Source organism: Lithobates pipiens, unplaced genomic scaffold (genome assembly GCF_037356315.1).
Source record: "Lithobates pipiens isolate NorthernLeopardFrog02 unplaced genomic scaffold, aLitPip1_a1.2 Scaffold_28, whole genome shotgun sequence".
NCBI lineage: Eukaryota > Metazoa > Chordata > Amphibia > Anura > Ranidae > Lithobates > Lithobates pipiens.
In genome coordinates this window covers 224,916,104-224,934,058 of record NW_027507789.1, presented here as the reverse complement: position 1 = coordinate 224,934,058, position 17,955 = coordinate 224,916,104, and the positions used below count along the sequence as shown (strand labels likewise).

Below are 17,955 nucleotides of genomic sequence, written 5' to 3'. Positions count from 1 at the left end.
CAATTGTAGTGTCCAGCTCAGTAGCAGCTGGGGGGGGGGCGCACAATTGTAGGGTCCAGCTCAGTAGCAGTTAGGGGGGCGCACAATTGTAGGGTCCAGCTCAGTAGCAGCTGGGGGGGGCGCACAATTGTAGTGTCCAGCTCAGTAGCAGCTGGGGGGGCGCACAATTGTAGGGTCCAGCTCAGTAGCAGCTGGGAGGGGGGCACAATTGTAGGGTCCAGCTCAGTAGCAGCTGGGGGGGGGCACACAATTGTAGGGTCCAGGTCAGTAGCAGTTAGGGGGGTGCACAATTGTAGGGTCCAGCTCAGTAGCCGCTGGGGGGGGTGCACAATTGTAGTGTCCAACCCAGTAGCAGCTGTGGGGGGCGCACAATTGTAGTGTCCAGCTCAGTAGCAGCTGGGGGGGGGGTGCACAATTGTAGTGTCCAGCTCAGTAGCAGCTGGGAGGGGGGCACAATTGTAGGGTCCAGCTCAGTAGCAGCTGTGGGGGGCGCACAATTGTAGTGTCCAGCTCAGTAGCAGCTGGGGGGGGGGGGTGCACAATTGTAGTGTCCAGCTCAGTAGCAGCTGGGAGGGGGGCACAATTGTAGTCTCCAGCTCAGTAGCAGTTAGGGGGGCGCACAATTGTAGTGTCCAGCTCAGTAGCAGTTAGGGGGGCGCACAATTGTAGTGTCCAGCTCAGTAGCAGCTGGGGGGGGGCACAATTGTAGTCTCCAGCTCAGTAGCAGTTAGGGGGGGCACAATTGTAGTGTCCAGCTCAGTAGCAGCTAGGGGGAGCGCACAATTGTAGTGTCCAGCTCAGTAGCAGCTAGGGGGAGCGCACAATTGTAGTCTCCAGCTCAGTAGCAGTTAGGGGGGCACAATTGTAGTGTCCAGCTCAGTAGCAGCTAGGGGGAGCGCACAATTGTAGTGTCCAGCTCAGTAGCAGCTGGGGGGGGCACAATTGTAGGGTCCAGCTCAGTAGCAGCTAGGGGGGCACACAATTGTAGTCTCCAGCTCAGTAGCAGCTGGGGGGGGGGCACAATTGTAGTGTCCAGCTCAGTAGCAGCTGGGAGGGGGGCACAATTGTAGTGTCCAGCTCAGTAGCAGCTGGGGGGGAGTGCACAATTGTAGTGTCCAGCTCAGTAGCAGCTAGGGGGGGTGCACAATTGTAGTCTCCAGCTCAGTAGCAGCTGGGGGGGGGGGCACAATTGTAGTCTCCAGCTCAGTAGCAGCTGGGAGGGGGGCACAATTGTAGTGTCCAGCTCAGTAGCAGCTGGGGGGGGCGCACAATTGTAGTCTCCAGCTCAGTAGCAGCTGGGGGGGCACAATTGTAGGGTCCAGCTCAGTAGCAGCTGGGGGGGCACAATTGTAGTCTCCAGCTCAGTAGCAGCTGGGAGGGGGGCACAATTGTAGTGTCCAGCTCAGTAGCAGCTGGGGGGGGTGCACAATTGTAGTCTCCAGCTCAGTAGCAGCTGGGGGGGCACAATTGTAGGGTCCAGCTCAGTAGCAGCTGGGGGGGCACAATTGTAGTGTCCAGCTCAGTAGCAGCTGGGGGGGCGCACAATTGTAGTCTCCAGCTCAGTGGCAGCTAGGGGGAGCGCACAATTGTAGGGTCCAGCTCAGTAGCAGCTGGAGGGGGCGCACAATTGTAGGGTCCGGCTCAGTAGCAGCTAGGGGGGGTGCACAATTGTAGTGTCCAGCTCAGTAGCAGCTGGGGGGGGCACAATTGTAGGGTCCAGCTCAGTAGCAGCTGGGGGGCACAATTGTAGGGTCCAGCTCAGTAGCAGCTGGGGGGGGCGCACAATTGTAGTGTCCAGCTCAGTAGTGGGTACAAGTGAAGTAGAATTGCACTCAGTTTGTGCATGCAGCTTGAATGGCCTGGAGCCACCACTAGGGGGCGCACATTTGTTTTGTCCAACCCATCCTACAAATGGCATTGAAGGGTATGAAGGGGCCAGCGTTTTTTTTTTTTTTTTGTGGAGGGGCCCCTCCCCCCCAAGGCACTGAGGAGGGGCTGTGCTGCACACAGAAGGCTTTTTTTTTTTTTACCTAAATGCATAGAATGCACCTTCTACCTTTACAACCACTTTAAATAGATGAGGTAGGTCCCCCTATTGCGCGGCTTTGGTAGATCTAAGGTCGATTGTACGGTTAAGCTGTAACGTCTGTGGGGGTGAGCCTCAGATCTGATCTGTTGTGATAGTAAAGCGCCCGTTCTCTCTGCTCTCTCCCCCTCTCAGGTGTCACATCTTGGCCAACAACACGGTGCAGTGTGATCTGGATCTGTACAAGTCTCTGCAGGCCTGGAAGGATCACAAACTCCACATTGACCATGAGGTAAGTGTGCGGCCCGCGGGGGGGGGGGGGGGGATACCGACCCGGCTCACCGGCGGTCATGTGACGCATATTAAAGCGGAAGTAGACTCAACGATTTATCGGTTTCAAAAAAAAGGTTGCATTCAAGGCATGCCGGGAATGTGACTGTCACCTTGGTTGTGCTCCCAACCAAACTGTTGAGCCATCAATTGTCCGGAGTCCTAACTAATCACATGTGCAGCACCGCGACAAAGAGAGGCCAAGATGGCGGCTTCCTTTGGCTGAAACCGGTGGGAGGGTTTAGTAGCGATTCAATGACCGCACTCGTGACTCGGGCTCCGCTCACTTCCTCTTTTATTTTTAGATCGAGACGTTGCAGAACAAAATAAAGAACCTGCGAGAGGTCAGAGGTCACCTGAAAAAGAAGAGGCCGGAGGACTGTGACTGCAATAAGATCAGGTAGGTCTGTCCCAGGTGGGTTGTCGTCACCCGAGTGGATGGAATGTGACAACGTTTTTTTGTTTTTTGTTTTTTTCAATAGAGGATTTGGCCCACTTTTCCTCAGCGGGTCATTCAGGTCTGCTGTGCCCAATCACAAAACTACAACTCGGACAGTCCACATTGCACGCTATCCTTCTCTAGCTGAGCTCAGTAGTGGCCACTGCTAGGGTCAATTGTAGTGTCCAGCTCAGCTCAGCTATGGCTGGGGGGCGCACAATTGTGGTGCCCAGCTGAGTAGTGCCTACTGCTAGGGGGGTGCACAATTGTGGTGTCCAGCCCTGCTCAATAGCGCCTACTTCTGGGGGGGGGGCACAATGATGGTGTCCAGCTCAGTAGCAGCCACTGCTAGGGGATGCACAATTGTAGTGCCCATCACAGCTCAGTAGCGCCTACTGCTAGGGGGCGCACAATTGTCCTGTCCAGTCCAGTCCAGCTCAGCTACTGTTAGGGGGGACACACAATTGTGGTGTCCAGTCCAGCTCAATAGCGCCTACTTCTAGGGGGCGCACAATGACAGTGTCCAGCCCAGCTTGGTAGCGGCTAGGGGGCGCACATTTGTAGTGTCCAGTCCAGCTCAGTAGCAGCTGGGGGGGGGCGCACAATTGTAGTGTCCAGCTCAGTAGCAGCTAGGGGGGGCACAATTGTAGGGTCCAGCTCAGTAGCAGCTGGGGGGCGCACAATTGTAGTGTCCAGCTTAGTAGCAGCTAGGGGGGGCACAATTGTAGGGTCCAGCTCAGTAGCAGCTGGGGGGGGCGCACAATTATAGGGTCCAGCTCAGTAGCAGCTGGGGGGGGCACAATTGTAGGGTTCAGCTCAGAAGCAGCTGGGGGGGGCACACAATTGTAGTCTCCAGCTCAGTAGCAGCTAGGGGGGGCGCACAATTGTAGGGTCCAGCTCAGTAGCAGCTGGGGGGGGGGCACAATTGTAGGGTTCAGCTCAGTAGCAGCTGGGGGGGCACAATTGTAGGGTCCAGCTCAGTAGCAGCTGGGGGGGGCACAATTGTAGGGTCCAGCTCAATAGCAGCTGGGGGGGGCACAATTGTAGGGTCCAGCTCAGTAGCAGCTAGGGGGGGCGCACAATTGTGGGGTTCAGCTTAGTAGTAGCTGGGGGGGGGCACAATTGTAGGGTTCAGCTCAGAAGCAGCTAGGGGGGGCGCACAATTGTAGGGTTCAGCTCAGTAGTGGGTACTAGTGAAGTAGAAAGTGCACTCAGTTTGAGCATGCAGTTTGAATGGCCTGGAGCCACCACTAGGGGGCGCACAATTGTAAGGTCCAACTCATCCTACAAATGGCATTGAGGGGTATGGGGGGGGCAGCGGTTTTGTGGAGAGCCCCCCCCCCCACAGCTGCATGTCTAATAAGAAGGAGGTGCAGCATTTGATACAGGGGGAGCTCCGCAATGTACTATACCGATGATGTGGAATTCCATTGGAGGATTTTAGGAAAAGAGCCGAATGTCAAATTCCACTTTTGAAATTGGGCTTTGTCTCCTAAAATCCCACCAGGGCCGACCCTGTCCAGGGTGACAACACTGCTGTGCCATTTCAATGCGAAGGAGCATTGTTGCCACCCTGTTACAGGAAATGGGGTTATAATGGATCTACTGGCAGAATAAACTGTTACGTTGGAATTCGGGAATCCAAAGAACTGCGGTGATGAGGCTTGGGATGGACTGCAGCTTATCTGCCATTTTTGTATTCTGCCCATAGCTCCACCTGAAATAAGTGTCCTCTCCTCCACCATGAATGGTACAACCCCCTGGAGGTCTCAGCCAGAGCTTTCGGGGTCCCGTGTCACCCATATAATGACCACAATTATTTATTTCCTGCAGTTACATCAAACATAAGAAGGGGAAGCTGAAGAGTACGGATCCCATGATGCATCCCTTCAAGTGAGTAACCTCATTGGACAGGTGAGAAGTGTCCTCAGGGGACCCTTTGTTAGAAATATATTAAAGAAGCTGGTTATCTGTTAACCCTTCCTTTGCCTGATATTTGTCCCCTCTGACCATTGGATGTCCTCTGACTGCTGGGCATCTGTACCGCCCCGTCCCCTCTGACCGCTGGGCATCTGTACCGCCCCGTCCCCTCTGACCGCTGGGCATCTGTACCGCCCCGTCCCCTCTGACCGCTGGGCATCTGTACCGCCCCGTCCCCTCTGACCGCTGGGCATCTGTACCGCCCCGTCCCCTCTGACCGCTGGGCATCTGTACCGCCCCGTCCCCTCTGACCGCTGGGCATCTGTACCGCCCCGTCCCCTCTGACCGCTGGGCATCTGTACCGCCCCGTCCCCTCTGACCGCTGGGCATCTGTACCGCCCCTTCCCCTCTGACCGCTGGGCATCTGTACCGCCCCGTCCTCCTTGACAATCTGTACTGCCCAAAAAATAAATAAAAAGAAGAGGGCGCACCAGCCTTGTTCATCATCCCAAGGCAATTTATTAATAAAAACAATTTAAAAACTACTCACAGACACGTGGAGGATTATTGCTTGTAAAAGCCACCTATTTGTGGCAATCGGTCCTGGAACCAACAGATAGCAAAACGGAGGACATCAGGACCCCTGCTGGCTGACACATTTTGAAGGAGTACCTTCTTCCTCAGAGCCCCGTCCCCTCTGACCGCTGGGCTGTCATATTGTCCTATTCCCTCTGCCCATTGAGCTGCCATGCTGCCGCATTCCCTTCTGACTGCTGGGTGTCCATACCGCCCCATACTCTGACTGTTGTGTGTTCATACTGCCCCATCCTTTCACCACTGCGTGTCCGTACCACCCCGTTCCATCTGGCCTTTGAGCTTCCATACTGCCCTGTCAGACGGTTGGGCGCCTGTATTTCCCCCGTCTCCTCTGATAATTGAGCGGCCGCACTGCCTCCGCCCCCTCTAAACATTGATCAGCCGTACTTCCCCCATCCCCTCTGACCACTGGGCGGCCATACTTCCCCCGTCCCCTCTGACCACTGGGCGGCCATACTTCCCCCGTCCCCTCTGATCACTGGGCGGCCATACTTCCCCCCGTCCCCTCTGACCACTGGGCGGCCATACTTCCCCCGTCCCCTCTGACCACTGGGTGGCCATACTTCCCCCGTCCCCTCTGACCACTGGGTGGCCATACTTCCCCCGTCCCCTCTGACCATTGGGCGGCCATACTTCCCCCGTCCCCTCTGACCATTGGGCGGCCATACTTCCCCCGTCCCCTCTGGCCATTGGACGGCCGTACTCCCCCACCCTCCATTCTCTCTGACCATTGGACGGCTGCAATTCCCCCGTCCCCTCTAACCATTGGACGGCCGCACTTCCCCCGTCCCCTCTGACCATTGGGCGGCCATACTTCCCCCGTCCCCTCTGACCATTGGGCGGCCATACTTATCCTGTCCCCTCTGACCATTGGGCGGCCATACTTCCCCCGTCCCCTCTGACCATTGGGCGGCCATACTTCCCCCGTCCCCTCTGACCATTGGGCGGCCGCACTTCCTCCCCGTCCCCTCTGACTGTTGCTTTTGTTTGCAGGAAATCACTGAAATCTCAGGACAAGATGTGGCTCCTGCGAGAACAGAGGCGCAAGAAGAAGCTGCGCAAACTTCTGAAGAGGTTGAAGAACAATGACACTTGCAGTATGCCGGGACTGACCTGCTTCACCCATGACAACCAGCACTGGCAGACTGCCCCCTTCTGGACACGTAAGGCCTCATTAGGGTACCTGATTATTGATGCGACCCCCGTAAAATGCATGGGGGGGGGGGGGGGGGGTGTTTGTTCAATCGCATGGGTAAAAATGTCATATACTGCAGCCTATGGGCCATTAGATGTAGTGGATGCATTTTTCCCCAGGCATAAATCTTTTCAGTTGCCTTTTGCAGACTGTGGAGCATCACCCCTCTATGTAGTTGTGGCGGTGGGGGAGGGGGGGGGGGAGGATGGGCGTAGTTTGGATTCCATATCAAGAGAGAAGCCTAGCGTGACAACGCTGCTCCTCCATACAGTACAGGAAGTGTGTTACTGGTGAAAATAAAAAAATAAAACCAATGCAGTAACCACATCTGAGAGCTGGCAAGCTGCTGTATATAACAGCTTGTTGTTTAGATACACTTTCCTACCAGAAAGCCGCTGGTTATCGGCGAGCCGTGATTTGGGGTCCTGGTTTATTCTATTGTTTTAGTGTAATCTGTGAATAAAAGAACGGAGGCCACTAGCAGAGTATTCAGCGCTGTCATTGTCATTTCCTTCTGTGCAGTTGGGCCATTCTGTGCTTGTACCAGTGCCAACAACAACACCTACTGGTGCCTGCGGACCATCAACGAGACGCACAACTTCCTCTTCTGTGAATTTGCCACCGGCTTTCTGGAGTATTTCGATCTCAACGTGGACCCGTATCAGGTAAAGGGCGTTATGGGTGGGGCTCCAACCACTATACATTGTGTTGCTTATGGGTGCCATGTGTGGATGCATGGTGACCACAAGGTGGCAGCAGCTCAGTGTATATAGAGAGGAGATGTTGTTCTGCTGCTACCTTGTGGACATATTGTGTACTGCACCTGTGTGTGTGTGTGTGTATGTATGTATATGTATATGTATATATATATATATATATATATATATATATATATATATATATATATATATATATATATATAATATACACACACACAGCATGGTCTGTTCTTTGAAGAATATACCTGCATGTGTTGTGTGTTTTCTGTCTCAAAGGACCATTACAAAAGTCAGGTTATGTTGTCGACTTAAAGACCATTCAAAGGCCTCCTTTCCATCCTAACCCCAAGGCCCATAATAATGTCCTCTTCATCACTTTTATTTAGTTGACAGCCTCTGAATATTTTCTGGCATTCCTATGTTGTCTTCTATATAACGCAAGACATGTGAGATTTCTTCATATAATAAGCAACATTTTTATCAGCGTTTCAGGAGATGAACAGCAGATACGTAACATGATGTATTTTAAAGTAGAACTCCAGCTCTGCGTCTTCCAGCGAAGGGTCTACATCTACTTTAGGAAGGGGTTAAAACCATCATCCTTTTTGCTAAATGTGATGATCCTCCGATTCCTGTCCTGGAGATCAAACAGGAAATGTGGAAATCTCCCCAAAGTGATGAGAATTGCCATTTGATGGATCTGTCCTAGGAACTCATTTGGAGGATTTGGCCTCTTTTTTTTTTTTTTTTTTCTCAGCAAGGATTCCAATTTTGGGATTTCCAATTGATGACCTTGTCTAATCCTAAGCCCTGCACTCTGTGCCTCGCCTGACCCCGAGCCCTGCACTCTGTGCCTCGCCTAACCCCCGAGCCCTGCACTCTGTGCCTCGCCTAACCCCCGAGCCCTGCACTCTGTGCCTAACCCCCGAGCCCTGCACTCTGTGCCTTGCCTAACCCCCGAGCCCTGCACTCTGTGCCTTGCCTAACCCCCGAACCCTGCACTCTGTGCCTTGCCTAACCCCCGAACCCTGCACTCTGTGCCTTGCCTAACCCCCGAGCCCTGCACCTTGCCTAACCCCCGAGCCCTGCACTCTGTGCCTTGCCTAACCCCCGAGCCCTACACTCTGTGCCTTGCCTAACCCCCGAACCCTGCACTCTGTGCCTTGCCTAACCCCCGAACCCTGCACGCTGTGCCTTGCCTAACCCCTGAACCCTGCACTCTGTGCCTTGCCTAACCCCCGAACCCTGCACTCTGTGCCTTGCCTAACCCCCGAACCCTGCACTCTGTGCCTTGCCTAATCCCCGAACCCTGCACTCTGTGCCTTGCCTAACCCCCGAGCCCTGCACCTTGCCTAACCCCCGAGCCCTGCACTCTGTGCCTTGCCTAACCCCCGAGCCCTGCACTCTGTGCCTTGCCTAACCCCCGAGCCCTGCACTCTGTGCCTTGCCTAACCCCCGAGCCCTGCACTCTGTGCCTTGCCTAACCCCCGAACCCTGCACTCTGTGCCTTGCCTAACCCCCGAGCCCTGCACCTTGCCTAACCCCCGAGCCCTGCACTCTGTGCCTTGCCTAACCCCCGAGCCCTGCACTCTGTGCCTTGCCTAACCCCGAACCCTGCACCCTGTGCCTTGCCTAACCCCCGAGCCCTGCACCCTGTGCCTTGCCTAACCCCCGAGCCCTGCACCCTGTGCCTTGCCTAACCCCCGAACCCTGCACTCTGTGCCTTGCCTAACCCCCGAACCCTGCACTCTGTGCCTTGCCTAACCCCCGAGCCCTGCACCTTGCCTAACCCCCGAGCCCTGCACTCTGTGCCTTGCCTAACCCCCGAGCCCTGCACTCTGTGCCTTGCCTAACCCCCGAACCCTGCACTCTGTGCCTTGCCTAACCCCCGAGCCCTGCACCTTGCCTAACCCCCGAGCCCTGCACTCTGTGCCTTGCCTAACCCCCGAGCCCTGCACTCTGTGCCTTGCCTAACCCCGAACCCTGCACCCTGTGCCTTGCCTAACCCCCGAGCCCTGCACCCTGTGCCTTGCCTAACCCCCGAGCCCTGCACCCTGTGCCTTGCCTAACCCCCGAACCCTGCACCCTGTGCCTTGCCTAACTCCCGAGCCCTGCACCTTGCCTAACCCCCGAGCCCTGCACTCTGTGCCTTGCCTAACCCCCGAGCCCTGCACTCTGTGCCTTGCCTAACCCCCGAGCCCTGCACTCTGTGCCTTGCCTAACCCCCGAGCCCTGCACTCTGTGCCTTGCCTAACCCCCGAACCCTGCACTTTGTGCCTTGCCTAACCCCCGAGCCCTGCACCTTGCCTAACCCCCGAGCCCTGCACTCTGTGCCTTGCCTAACCCCCGAGCCCTGCACTCTGTGCCTTGCCTAACCCCGAACCCTGCACCCTGTGCCTTGCCTAACCCCCGAGCCCTGCACCCTGTGCCTTGCCTAACCCCCGAGCCCTGCACCCTGTGCCTTGCCTAACCCCCGAACCCTGCACCCTGTGCCTTGCCTAACTCCCGAGCCCTGCACCTTGCCTAACCCCCGAGCCCTGCACTCTGTGCCTTGCCTAACCCCCGAGCCCTGCACTCTGTGCCTTGCCTAACCCCCGAGCCCTGCACTCTGTGCCTTGCCTAACCCCCGAGCCCTGCACTCTGTGCCTTGCCTAACCCCCGAACCCTGCACTCTGTGCCTTGCCTAACCCCCGAACCCTGCACTCTGTGCCTTGCCTAACCCCGAACCCTGCACCCTGTGCCTTGCCTAACCCCCGAGCCCTGCACCCTGTGCCTTGCCTAACCCCCGAGCCCTGCACCCTGTGCCTTGCCTAACCCCCGAACCCTGCACTCTGTGCCTTGCCTAACCCCCGAACCCTGCACTCTGTGCCTTGCCTAACCCCCGAGCCCTGCACCTTGCCTAACCCCCGAGCCCTGCACTCTGTGCCTTGCCTAACCCCCGAGCCCTGCACTCTGTGCCTTGCCTAACCCCCGAGCCCTGCACTCTGTGCCTTGCCTAACCCCCGAGCCCTGCACTCTGTGCCTTGCCTAACCCCCGAACCCTGCACTCTGTGCCTTGCCTAACCCCCGAGCCCTGCACCTTGCCTAACCCCCGAGCCCTGCACTCTGTGCCTTGCCTAACCCCCGAGCCCTGCACTCTGTGCCTTGCCTAACCCCGAACCCTGCACCCTGTGCCTTGCCTAACCCCCGAGCCCTGCACCCTGTGCCTTGCCTAACCCCCGAGCCCTGCACCCTGTGCCTTGCCTAACCCCCGAACCCTGCACCCTGTGCCTTGCCTAACTCCCGAGCCCTGCACCTTGCCTAACCCCCGAGCCCTGCACTCTGTGCCTTGCCTAACCCCCGAGCCCTGCACTCTGTGCCTTGCCTAACCCCCGAGCCCTGCACTCTGTGCCTTGCCTAACCCCCGAGCCCTGCACTCTGTGCCTTGCCTAACCCCCGAACCCTGCACTCTGTGCCTTGCCTAACCCCCGAGCCCTGCACCTTGCCTAACCCCCGAGCCCTGCACTCTGTGCCTTGCCTAACCCCCGAGCCCTGCACTCTGTGCCTTGCCTAACCCCGAACCCTGCACCCTGTGCCTTGCCTAACCCCCGAGCCCTGCACCCTGTGCCTTGCCTAACCCCCGAGCCCTGCACCCTGTGCCTTGCCTAACCCCCGAGCCCTGCACCCTGTGCCTTGCCTAACTCCCGAGCCCTGCACCTTGCCTAACCCCCGAGCCCTGCACTCTGTGCCTTGCCTAACCCCCGAGCCCTGCACTCTGTGCCTTGCCTAACCCCCGAGCCCTGCACTCTGTGCCTTGCCTAACCCCCGAACCCTGCACTCTGTGCCTTGCCTAACCCCCGAGCCCTGCACCTTGCCTAACCCCCGAGCCCTGCACTCTGTGCCTTGCCTAACCCCCGAGCCCTGCACCCTGTGCCTTGCCTAACCCCGAACCCTGCACCCTGTGCCTTGCCTAACCCCCGAGCCCTGCACCCTGTGCCTTGCCTAACCCCCGAGCCCTGCACCCTGTGCCTTGCCTAACCCCCGAGCCCTGCACCCTGTGCCTTGCCTAACCCCCGAGCCCTGCACCCTGTGCCTTGCCTAACCCCCGAGCCCTGCACCCTGTGCCTTGCCTAACCCCCGAGCCCTGCACCCTGTGCCTTGCCTAACCCCCGAGCCCTGCACCCTGTGCCTTGCCTAACCCCCGAGCCCTGCACCCTGTGCCTTGCCTAACCCCGAGCCCTGCACTCTGCCTTATATATAGTGGGAAAAATAATGATTTGATCCCCTGCAGATTTTGTAAGTTTACCCACTTACAAAGAAATGAAGGGTCTATAATTTTTATCATAGGTATATTTTATATGATAGAGACAGAATATCAACCAAAAATCCAGAAAAAAATGCAATACAAATGTTATAAGTTGCAGTTCAGGGAATAAAATAAGTATTTTATCCCCAAGCAAAACATGACTTAGTAGTTGGTGGAGAAACCCTTGTTGGCGAGCACAGAGGTCAGACGTTTCTTGTAGGTGGTGATCAGGTTTGCACACATCTCGGGAGGCATTTTGGTCCTCTCTTCTCTGAATCCTTTTCTTGGCCATTGCTTGGCAATTTGAAGTTTTAGCTCCCTCCATAAATTTTCTATGGCTAGGCCACTCCATGACCTCAATGTCCTCTCTTTTTGAGCCACTCCTTTGTTGCCTTGGCGGTATGTTTTTGGTCATTATCATGCTGGAAGACCCATCTTCAATGTTTTGGCTGAGGGAAGAAGGTTCTCATCCAAGATTTTACAATACATGGACCCCTCCATTGGCCCCTCAATGCAGCAAATTTGGCCTGTACCTTTAGCAGAGAAACACACCAAAGCATCATGTTTCTACCTCCATTCTTGACTGTAGGGATGGTGTTCTTAGGGTCATAGTCAGCATTTTTCTTCCTCCAAACATGGCGAGTCTCATCTGACCACAGCACTTTCTCCCAACCCTTCTCTGAATCATTTAGCTGTTCATTGGCAGACTTCAGACGTTCCTGTACATGTGTCTTTTTGAGGAGGGGGACCTTGTGGGCACTGCAGGATTTCAATTTCCATGGCGGTGTATTGTGTTACCAATGGTTTGTTTGGTGACTGTGGTCCCAACTGCCTTGAGATCCTTCACAAGTTCCTCCCGTGTAGTTCTGGGCGGATCCCTCACTTTTCTCATCATCATCCTCACCCCACGAGGAGAAATCTTCCATGGAGCTCCAGACCAGATTGATGGTTATTTTGTATTTCTTGCATTTGCGAAAAAAAATCTCCACCAGTTGTCTTCTTCTCACCAAGCTTCTTGCTGATGGTCTTATAGCCCATTCCAGACTCTTTGGTCTTGCCCATGGTTGTGAGGTTTGGATGGAAGGAAGAGATTCTGTGGACGGGAGTCTTCTATACACATAATGAGTTGTCATTAGAAGAACCTTCTTACATTGACAGGACTAATCTGTGCACCACATGAGCACCTACTGGTGTAGCCTGTGGGGGGCATAATTATTGTTGGTTGGTTGGAGATCAAATACTTATTTTACTCCATTTATAACATTTGTATCGTGTTTTTTTTTTTTTTTGCTGGATTTTTGGTTGATATTCTGTCTCTATCATATAAAATACACCTATGATAGACCCTTCATTTCTTTGCAAGGGGGCAAACTTACCCAATCTGCAGGGGAGCCGATCATTATACCATTACCACTGTATTTCTGGGTTCTGCATGCTGTGCGTTACATAATCCTGAGCCCTGGAACTCTGTTGACCTGTAGTAGCAATAGGTTCAGGTTTAATTTGACCCGTCAAGCTCCACTCACGGTTACTGCAGTTTGGCCACACCCACAATTTGCTGCGAAGCGCTATCCTCGCCGCAACCATTGCCTTCTGTCCATTTTTTTTTTCAGTTTACCCAGCAGGGTGTGGTTTTTGTGGGTGTGGCCTGGGTGTCCCCAGATTTTTTTTTTTTTTTTTTTCCAGATACATCTTGGGAAGGAACTTGTGGTGCTGTTTCTGGCATTGGGGGGGAGGGGGTGGTGGTATTTCTGCAGTGAATGTTTGATGTGGATTTGGCGTTCTCTTTTCTCCTCAGTTGATAAACGCGGTGAACACTCTGGGCAGAGACTTCCTCAATCAGTTACACGTCCAGCTAATGGAGCTGCGAAGCTGTAAGGGTTCCCGCCAGTGTAACCCACGGACGCGCAGTCTGGATCTCGGTATATCTATTTTTTTGTTTTTAATTCACCTTTTCCTGCTTTTGGAGTGAGTGCAGCGCCTCATTTGCTTTGCTCTATAAATGTGTATGACCATACCGCTCCTCCTTCTGAATAAGTCCCCTTGGAGTTGGGTCCCGGTACGGCTCCCAGCTGGTTGTCGCAGGTAAAACCCGCACCTGTGTGATCCCCCTCTGCTGGAAATCACCAAATTATACACGGCTAGTCCAGAGAGCTTCCCCATACTGAGCCAAACAAATGCCCCTGCTGCATTCTGAACACAGGCAGTTGGCCACTTGGCATGGGTGGAGAGGCGGGGCGGTGACATCACGCTCTCTCCGTCATCCAATCACAGAACACTTGGCATTCATTGAGAAAATGCAGGGTCTGAATGTGAATGGCATCTGTGAGGCCCGACCTCCTGTGTTCACAATGCGGCAGCTCAGCACAGGACATAGAAGCCTGGTGGAGATCCATGTCTATACTGCCATTTCCAGCATCTAGACCAGTGAAGGAGAACCTTGGCACCCCAGATGTTTTGGAACTACATTTCCCATGATGCTCTGGCACTCTGCAGTATAGTTGAGCTTCATGGGAAATGTAGTTCCAAAACATCTGGTGTGCCAAGGTTCGCCATTACTGATCTAGGGGCATCGGCCAGGTATGGTATATACTGTACACCGGTCCAACCTTTTGTCATTGTTAGAGAAAATATCTGTACCTGGAATTTGCTCTTTTAGCGGCTGCAGATTTTTTCGCAGGTTGGACAATCTCTGTTACCATTGTACAGTCGTTGCCAAAATCATGACGCTGCGGCCCGAACGAGCCCCCCTTATGATCTCTGTGCATCCCACCTCTGTATTATACTGACACATTGTACATTTTAATTACAGGGCTAAAGGATGAAAGTTTTGAACAGTATCGGTAAGTCGTCCTCCCCTCCCCCAAGTGTATTTTACATGTTACACCAGCTTAGTAAAGAAATGCAGAGCAGCCAATCAGATGCTGATGCTGAATGGTTGTTGTGGGTTACTGCATAATAATAGTTAGCCAGGTTGAAAAAAGACACAAGTCCATCCAGTTCAACCACAAAAAAAAAAAAAAAAATTATATAATAAATATCATACCAGCCCATATACCCAATTCTATACCCACAGTTGATCCAGAGGAAGGCCAAAAAACCCCAGCAGAGCCATGATCCAATTTGCTAAAGCAGGGGAAAAAATTCCTTCCTGATCCCCCGAGAGGCAATCAGATTTTCCCCGGATCAACTTTACCTTTAAATGTCAGTACCCAGTTATATTCTGTACACTTAGGAAATAATCCAGGCCTTTCTTAAAGCAATCTACTGAGCTGGCCAGAACCACCTCTGCAGGGAGTCTATTCCACATTTTCACAGCTCTTACTGTGAAGAAACCTTTCCGTATTTGGAGATGAAATCTCCAATTAATAATATTAAAGGGGATCTCAGAAAAACACATTTCAGACATCTTTTTTTTTTTTTTTTTAAGTTCGTCTTTTATTTAGATTTAATGCTTCTGGTGGCTGTCTATACACTCCATGGCCTATGGCCGATGCAGCCCTGACCACACCCGTATGAGTTTGTTGGACATTACGGTCCAAAAAAAATCCAAATCAAGACCGATAATATGGAGTTGCCCCCCTTCCCAGCTGGCCTGCCAGGGTGGAGTTTCCCCCCCTTCCCAGCTGGCCTGCTAGGGTGGAGTTGCCCCCCTTCCCAGCTGGCCTGCTAGGGTGGAGTTGCCCCCCTTCTCAGCTGGCCTGCCAGGGTGAAGTTGCCCCCCCCAACTGGCCTGCCAGGGTGGAGTTAGCCCCTTCCCAATTGGCCTGCCAGGGTGGAGTTGCCCCCCTTCCCAATTGGCCTGCCAGGGTGGAGTTGCCCCCCCTTCCCAGCTGGCCTGCTAGGGTGGAGTTGCCCCCCCTTCCCAGCTGGCCTGCTAGGGTGGAGTAGCCCCCCCTTCCCAGCTGGCCTGCCAGGGTGGAGTTGCCCCCCTTCCCAATTGGCCTGCCAGGGTGGAGTTGCCCCCCTTCCCAATTGGCCTGCCAGGGTGGAGTTGCCCCCCTTCCCAATTGGCCTGCCAAGGTGGAGTTGCCCCCCCCCTTCCCAGCTGGCCTGCCAGGGTGGAGTTGCGCCCCCTTCCCAACTGGCCTGCCAGGGTGAAGTTGCCCCCCCCAACTGGCCTGCAGAGGCCTCCAGATTTTGGAGGGTCTTTGTGTCCATTTGTGTGGTCAGGTACTGATGGTGGATGAGAAGACCTAGCTCAAAAGTGGCATTCTAGATCATTCCAAAGATGTCTAGTAGGGATGAGGTCAGGGCTCTGTACAGGACACTGTATAGGTTCCTCCACACCTAAACAGTTAAACCATGTCATTATGGAGCTAGTTGTGTACATTGGGGGAGGGGGGGGGCGGGCACAGTCACGGTGGAACAGAGAAGGTCTTCACAAACTGTTAGCACATGGTCTGAAGAGCACAATTGTCTATAATATCTTTGTATGATGGAGTAATAAGGACCCTTAACTGGAGACCCCTGAAGTCCATCATTTGGAGGGGTATTTGCATCCTTTGTGCCATATAGTGTATCTGTTAGGAGGAAGAGGATCCTATTTATTGGTGGGGTTCTTTAATCAAGAACCTCCAGGTATAGGACTTATGTTTGATGAGAAGACTTTGCTCACAATCGGCATTCCAATTCATCCCAAAGGTCCAGTAGGGTTGAGGTCAAAACTACATCAAACATCATCCAAAGACATTGTAGACGATTGCGTTCTTCCAACCTTTTAACATTTCCCCTCTCTGGAGACACCTGAACTCCCATCATTTGTAGGGAGGTCCATCTTTTTGTATTTTTTCTGATGAGTTCAGTTGGCTACTTTAGTCTTTTTAATTCCAGTACCTAAGGCATGAGCATGTGAATTCTCATTCTCCATTTCCATCTTTTGGTTGCTTCTTCTCTTGTTTGTCCTGTACTGTGAGGGTGTTGGGCTTTCGCTGTTGGTGACGGGTTCCTTATTTCTCTCTTGGTTGGACCATTTAGGCAACTTCAGCGGCGGAAGTGGCCAAAAACGAAGCGACCTTCTTCTAAGTCCTTGTGAGTTGTCCTCTCTCCTCACTTCTGTGTCGTTCTTCATTGTCTAAACATCTCCTCCTATACCAATGCTGTGTGTGTTATCTCTCCGCAGGGACCAGCTATGGGAAGGTTGGGAAGGTTAAAGGCTTCATACAAGGAAGACATCTCTCAACAACTTGAACCATCGTTCACATTTGAAGACCACCTTCGGGGGGTGAATGCTGGTAGATGATTCTTCAGAGTGATGGATTGTGGGTAGATAGTCTGCGCTGTGGGAAGACTTTAGAGACGGCTAAAGCTACTTGTGACTAATGACGTGATCAGAGGAGGTGCACAAATCCTCTCTAAAAAAAAAAAAACTCCACTTCTTTGCACCCGTAACTTTATTTTCGTTTTTTGCCTCATACATTCCTGATGCTGGAGGGGGGAGGGGAGGGCAGGGGCTTGTTTTTCAGCACTTCTAGCTTACCCGGAGGGAGCGGACCTCGGATAAACCACACCAAAATGCTTTCTTCACCCACAGAGACTGGAAGCCATGGAGGGCGAAAAAACAAAACAAAGGATGCTGCTGGATTGAGAGTATTACAAATACCACTGAAACGGAAGTCGCATGACATCCCTCCAGCGATTGGCTGCGATATCGGAGATGGTGGGATTAAAAGACGTTCCTGCTTTACTGATGGATATTTCTTGTTACATAATAAAATTTCATAACTGATCGACTTTTATCAGGTGATACTACAGCTTTTTTTTTTTATTGTCTCTCAAGGATGTTCTGCCGAGGGAACCAAAAATAGTTTCCAAATTTCTGGAGTTACGAAATACTCAGAGAGGTCAATGCCCAATTCTGCTGACCAGTAGTGGCTGCGACCGAAGGTTTGCCGTATTTACTTAAAACCGAGTTCTTTCCGGTCCTCAACCAGGTGGTCAAGTGGCCTACGTGCCCTCTCAATGCTTCCTGCTGCTATGTGTGTATATATATATATATATATATATATATATATACGGGTTCTGTTGGTGCTGTTTTGTATATGCCACTACTTTGAAGTAGATGTAAACCCAACGCAGATCTCCATGTTTTAATGTCCCTTTCACAATTTGTTTGGGCCAAGCAAACTATTTACCGCACTCAGGCTACCTTCACACCGTGGTGTTTTTCAGGCGTTTTTTTAGCGCTAAAAATGGCGCCCGTAAAGCGCCTGAAAAAGGCCGCTCAAGCCACCCCAGTGTGAAAGCCTGAGTGCTTTCCCATTGGAGCGGTGCGATTGCAGGACGGAAAAAAAAAAAAGTCCTGCAAAAGCAGCATCTTTGGGGTGGTGTAGGAGCGCTGTATACACCGCCCCTGCCCATTGGAATGAATGGGCAGCACTTCGGAAGCGCCGCAACACGGGTGGTTTTAGCCTCCTGCTGGCAGCCAAAAAGTGCCGCTAAAAC

The 17,955-nt window shown here is 53.3% G+C and overlaps 1 protein-coding gene across 1 annotated transcript in view; it reads left to right on the top strand.

Moving 5' to 3' along the window:
- SULF2 (sulfatase 2) overlaps positions 1–17,249 on the top strand; it is a gene marked incomplete in the record, with an annotated part of 294,975 nt that extends 277,726 nt beyond the window's left edge. Inside the window, 9 exon segments of the mRNA XM_077460607.1 lie at positions 2,222–2,318; positions 2,662–2,756; positions 4,629–4,688; positions 6,306–6,475; positions 7,030–7,172; positions 13,310–13,433; positions 14,324–14,354; positions 16,489–16,542; positions 16,634–17,249. Of these exon segments, the coding sequence (XP_077316733.1) occupies positions 2,222–2,318; positions 2,662–2,756; positions 4,629–4,688; positions 6,306–6,475; positions 7,030–7,172; positions 13,310–13,433; positions 14,324–14,354; positions 16,489–16,542; positions 16,634–16,664 (805 nt within the window).
- Between the last annotated feature and the right edge of the window lie 706 nt (positions 17,250–17,955).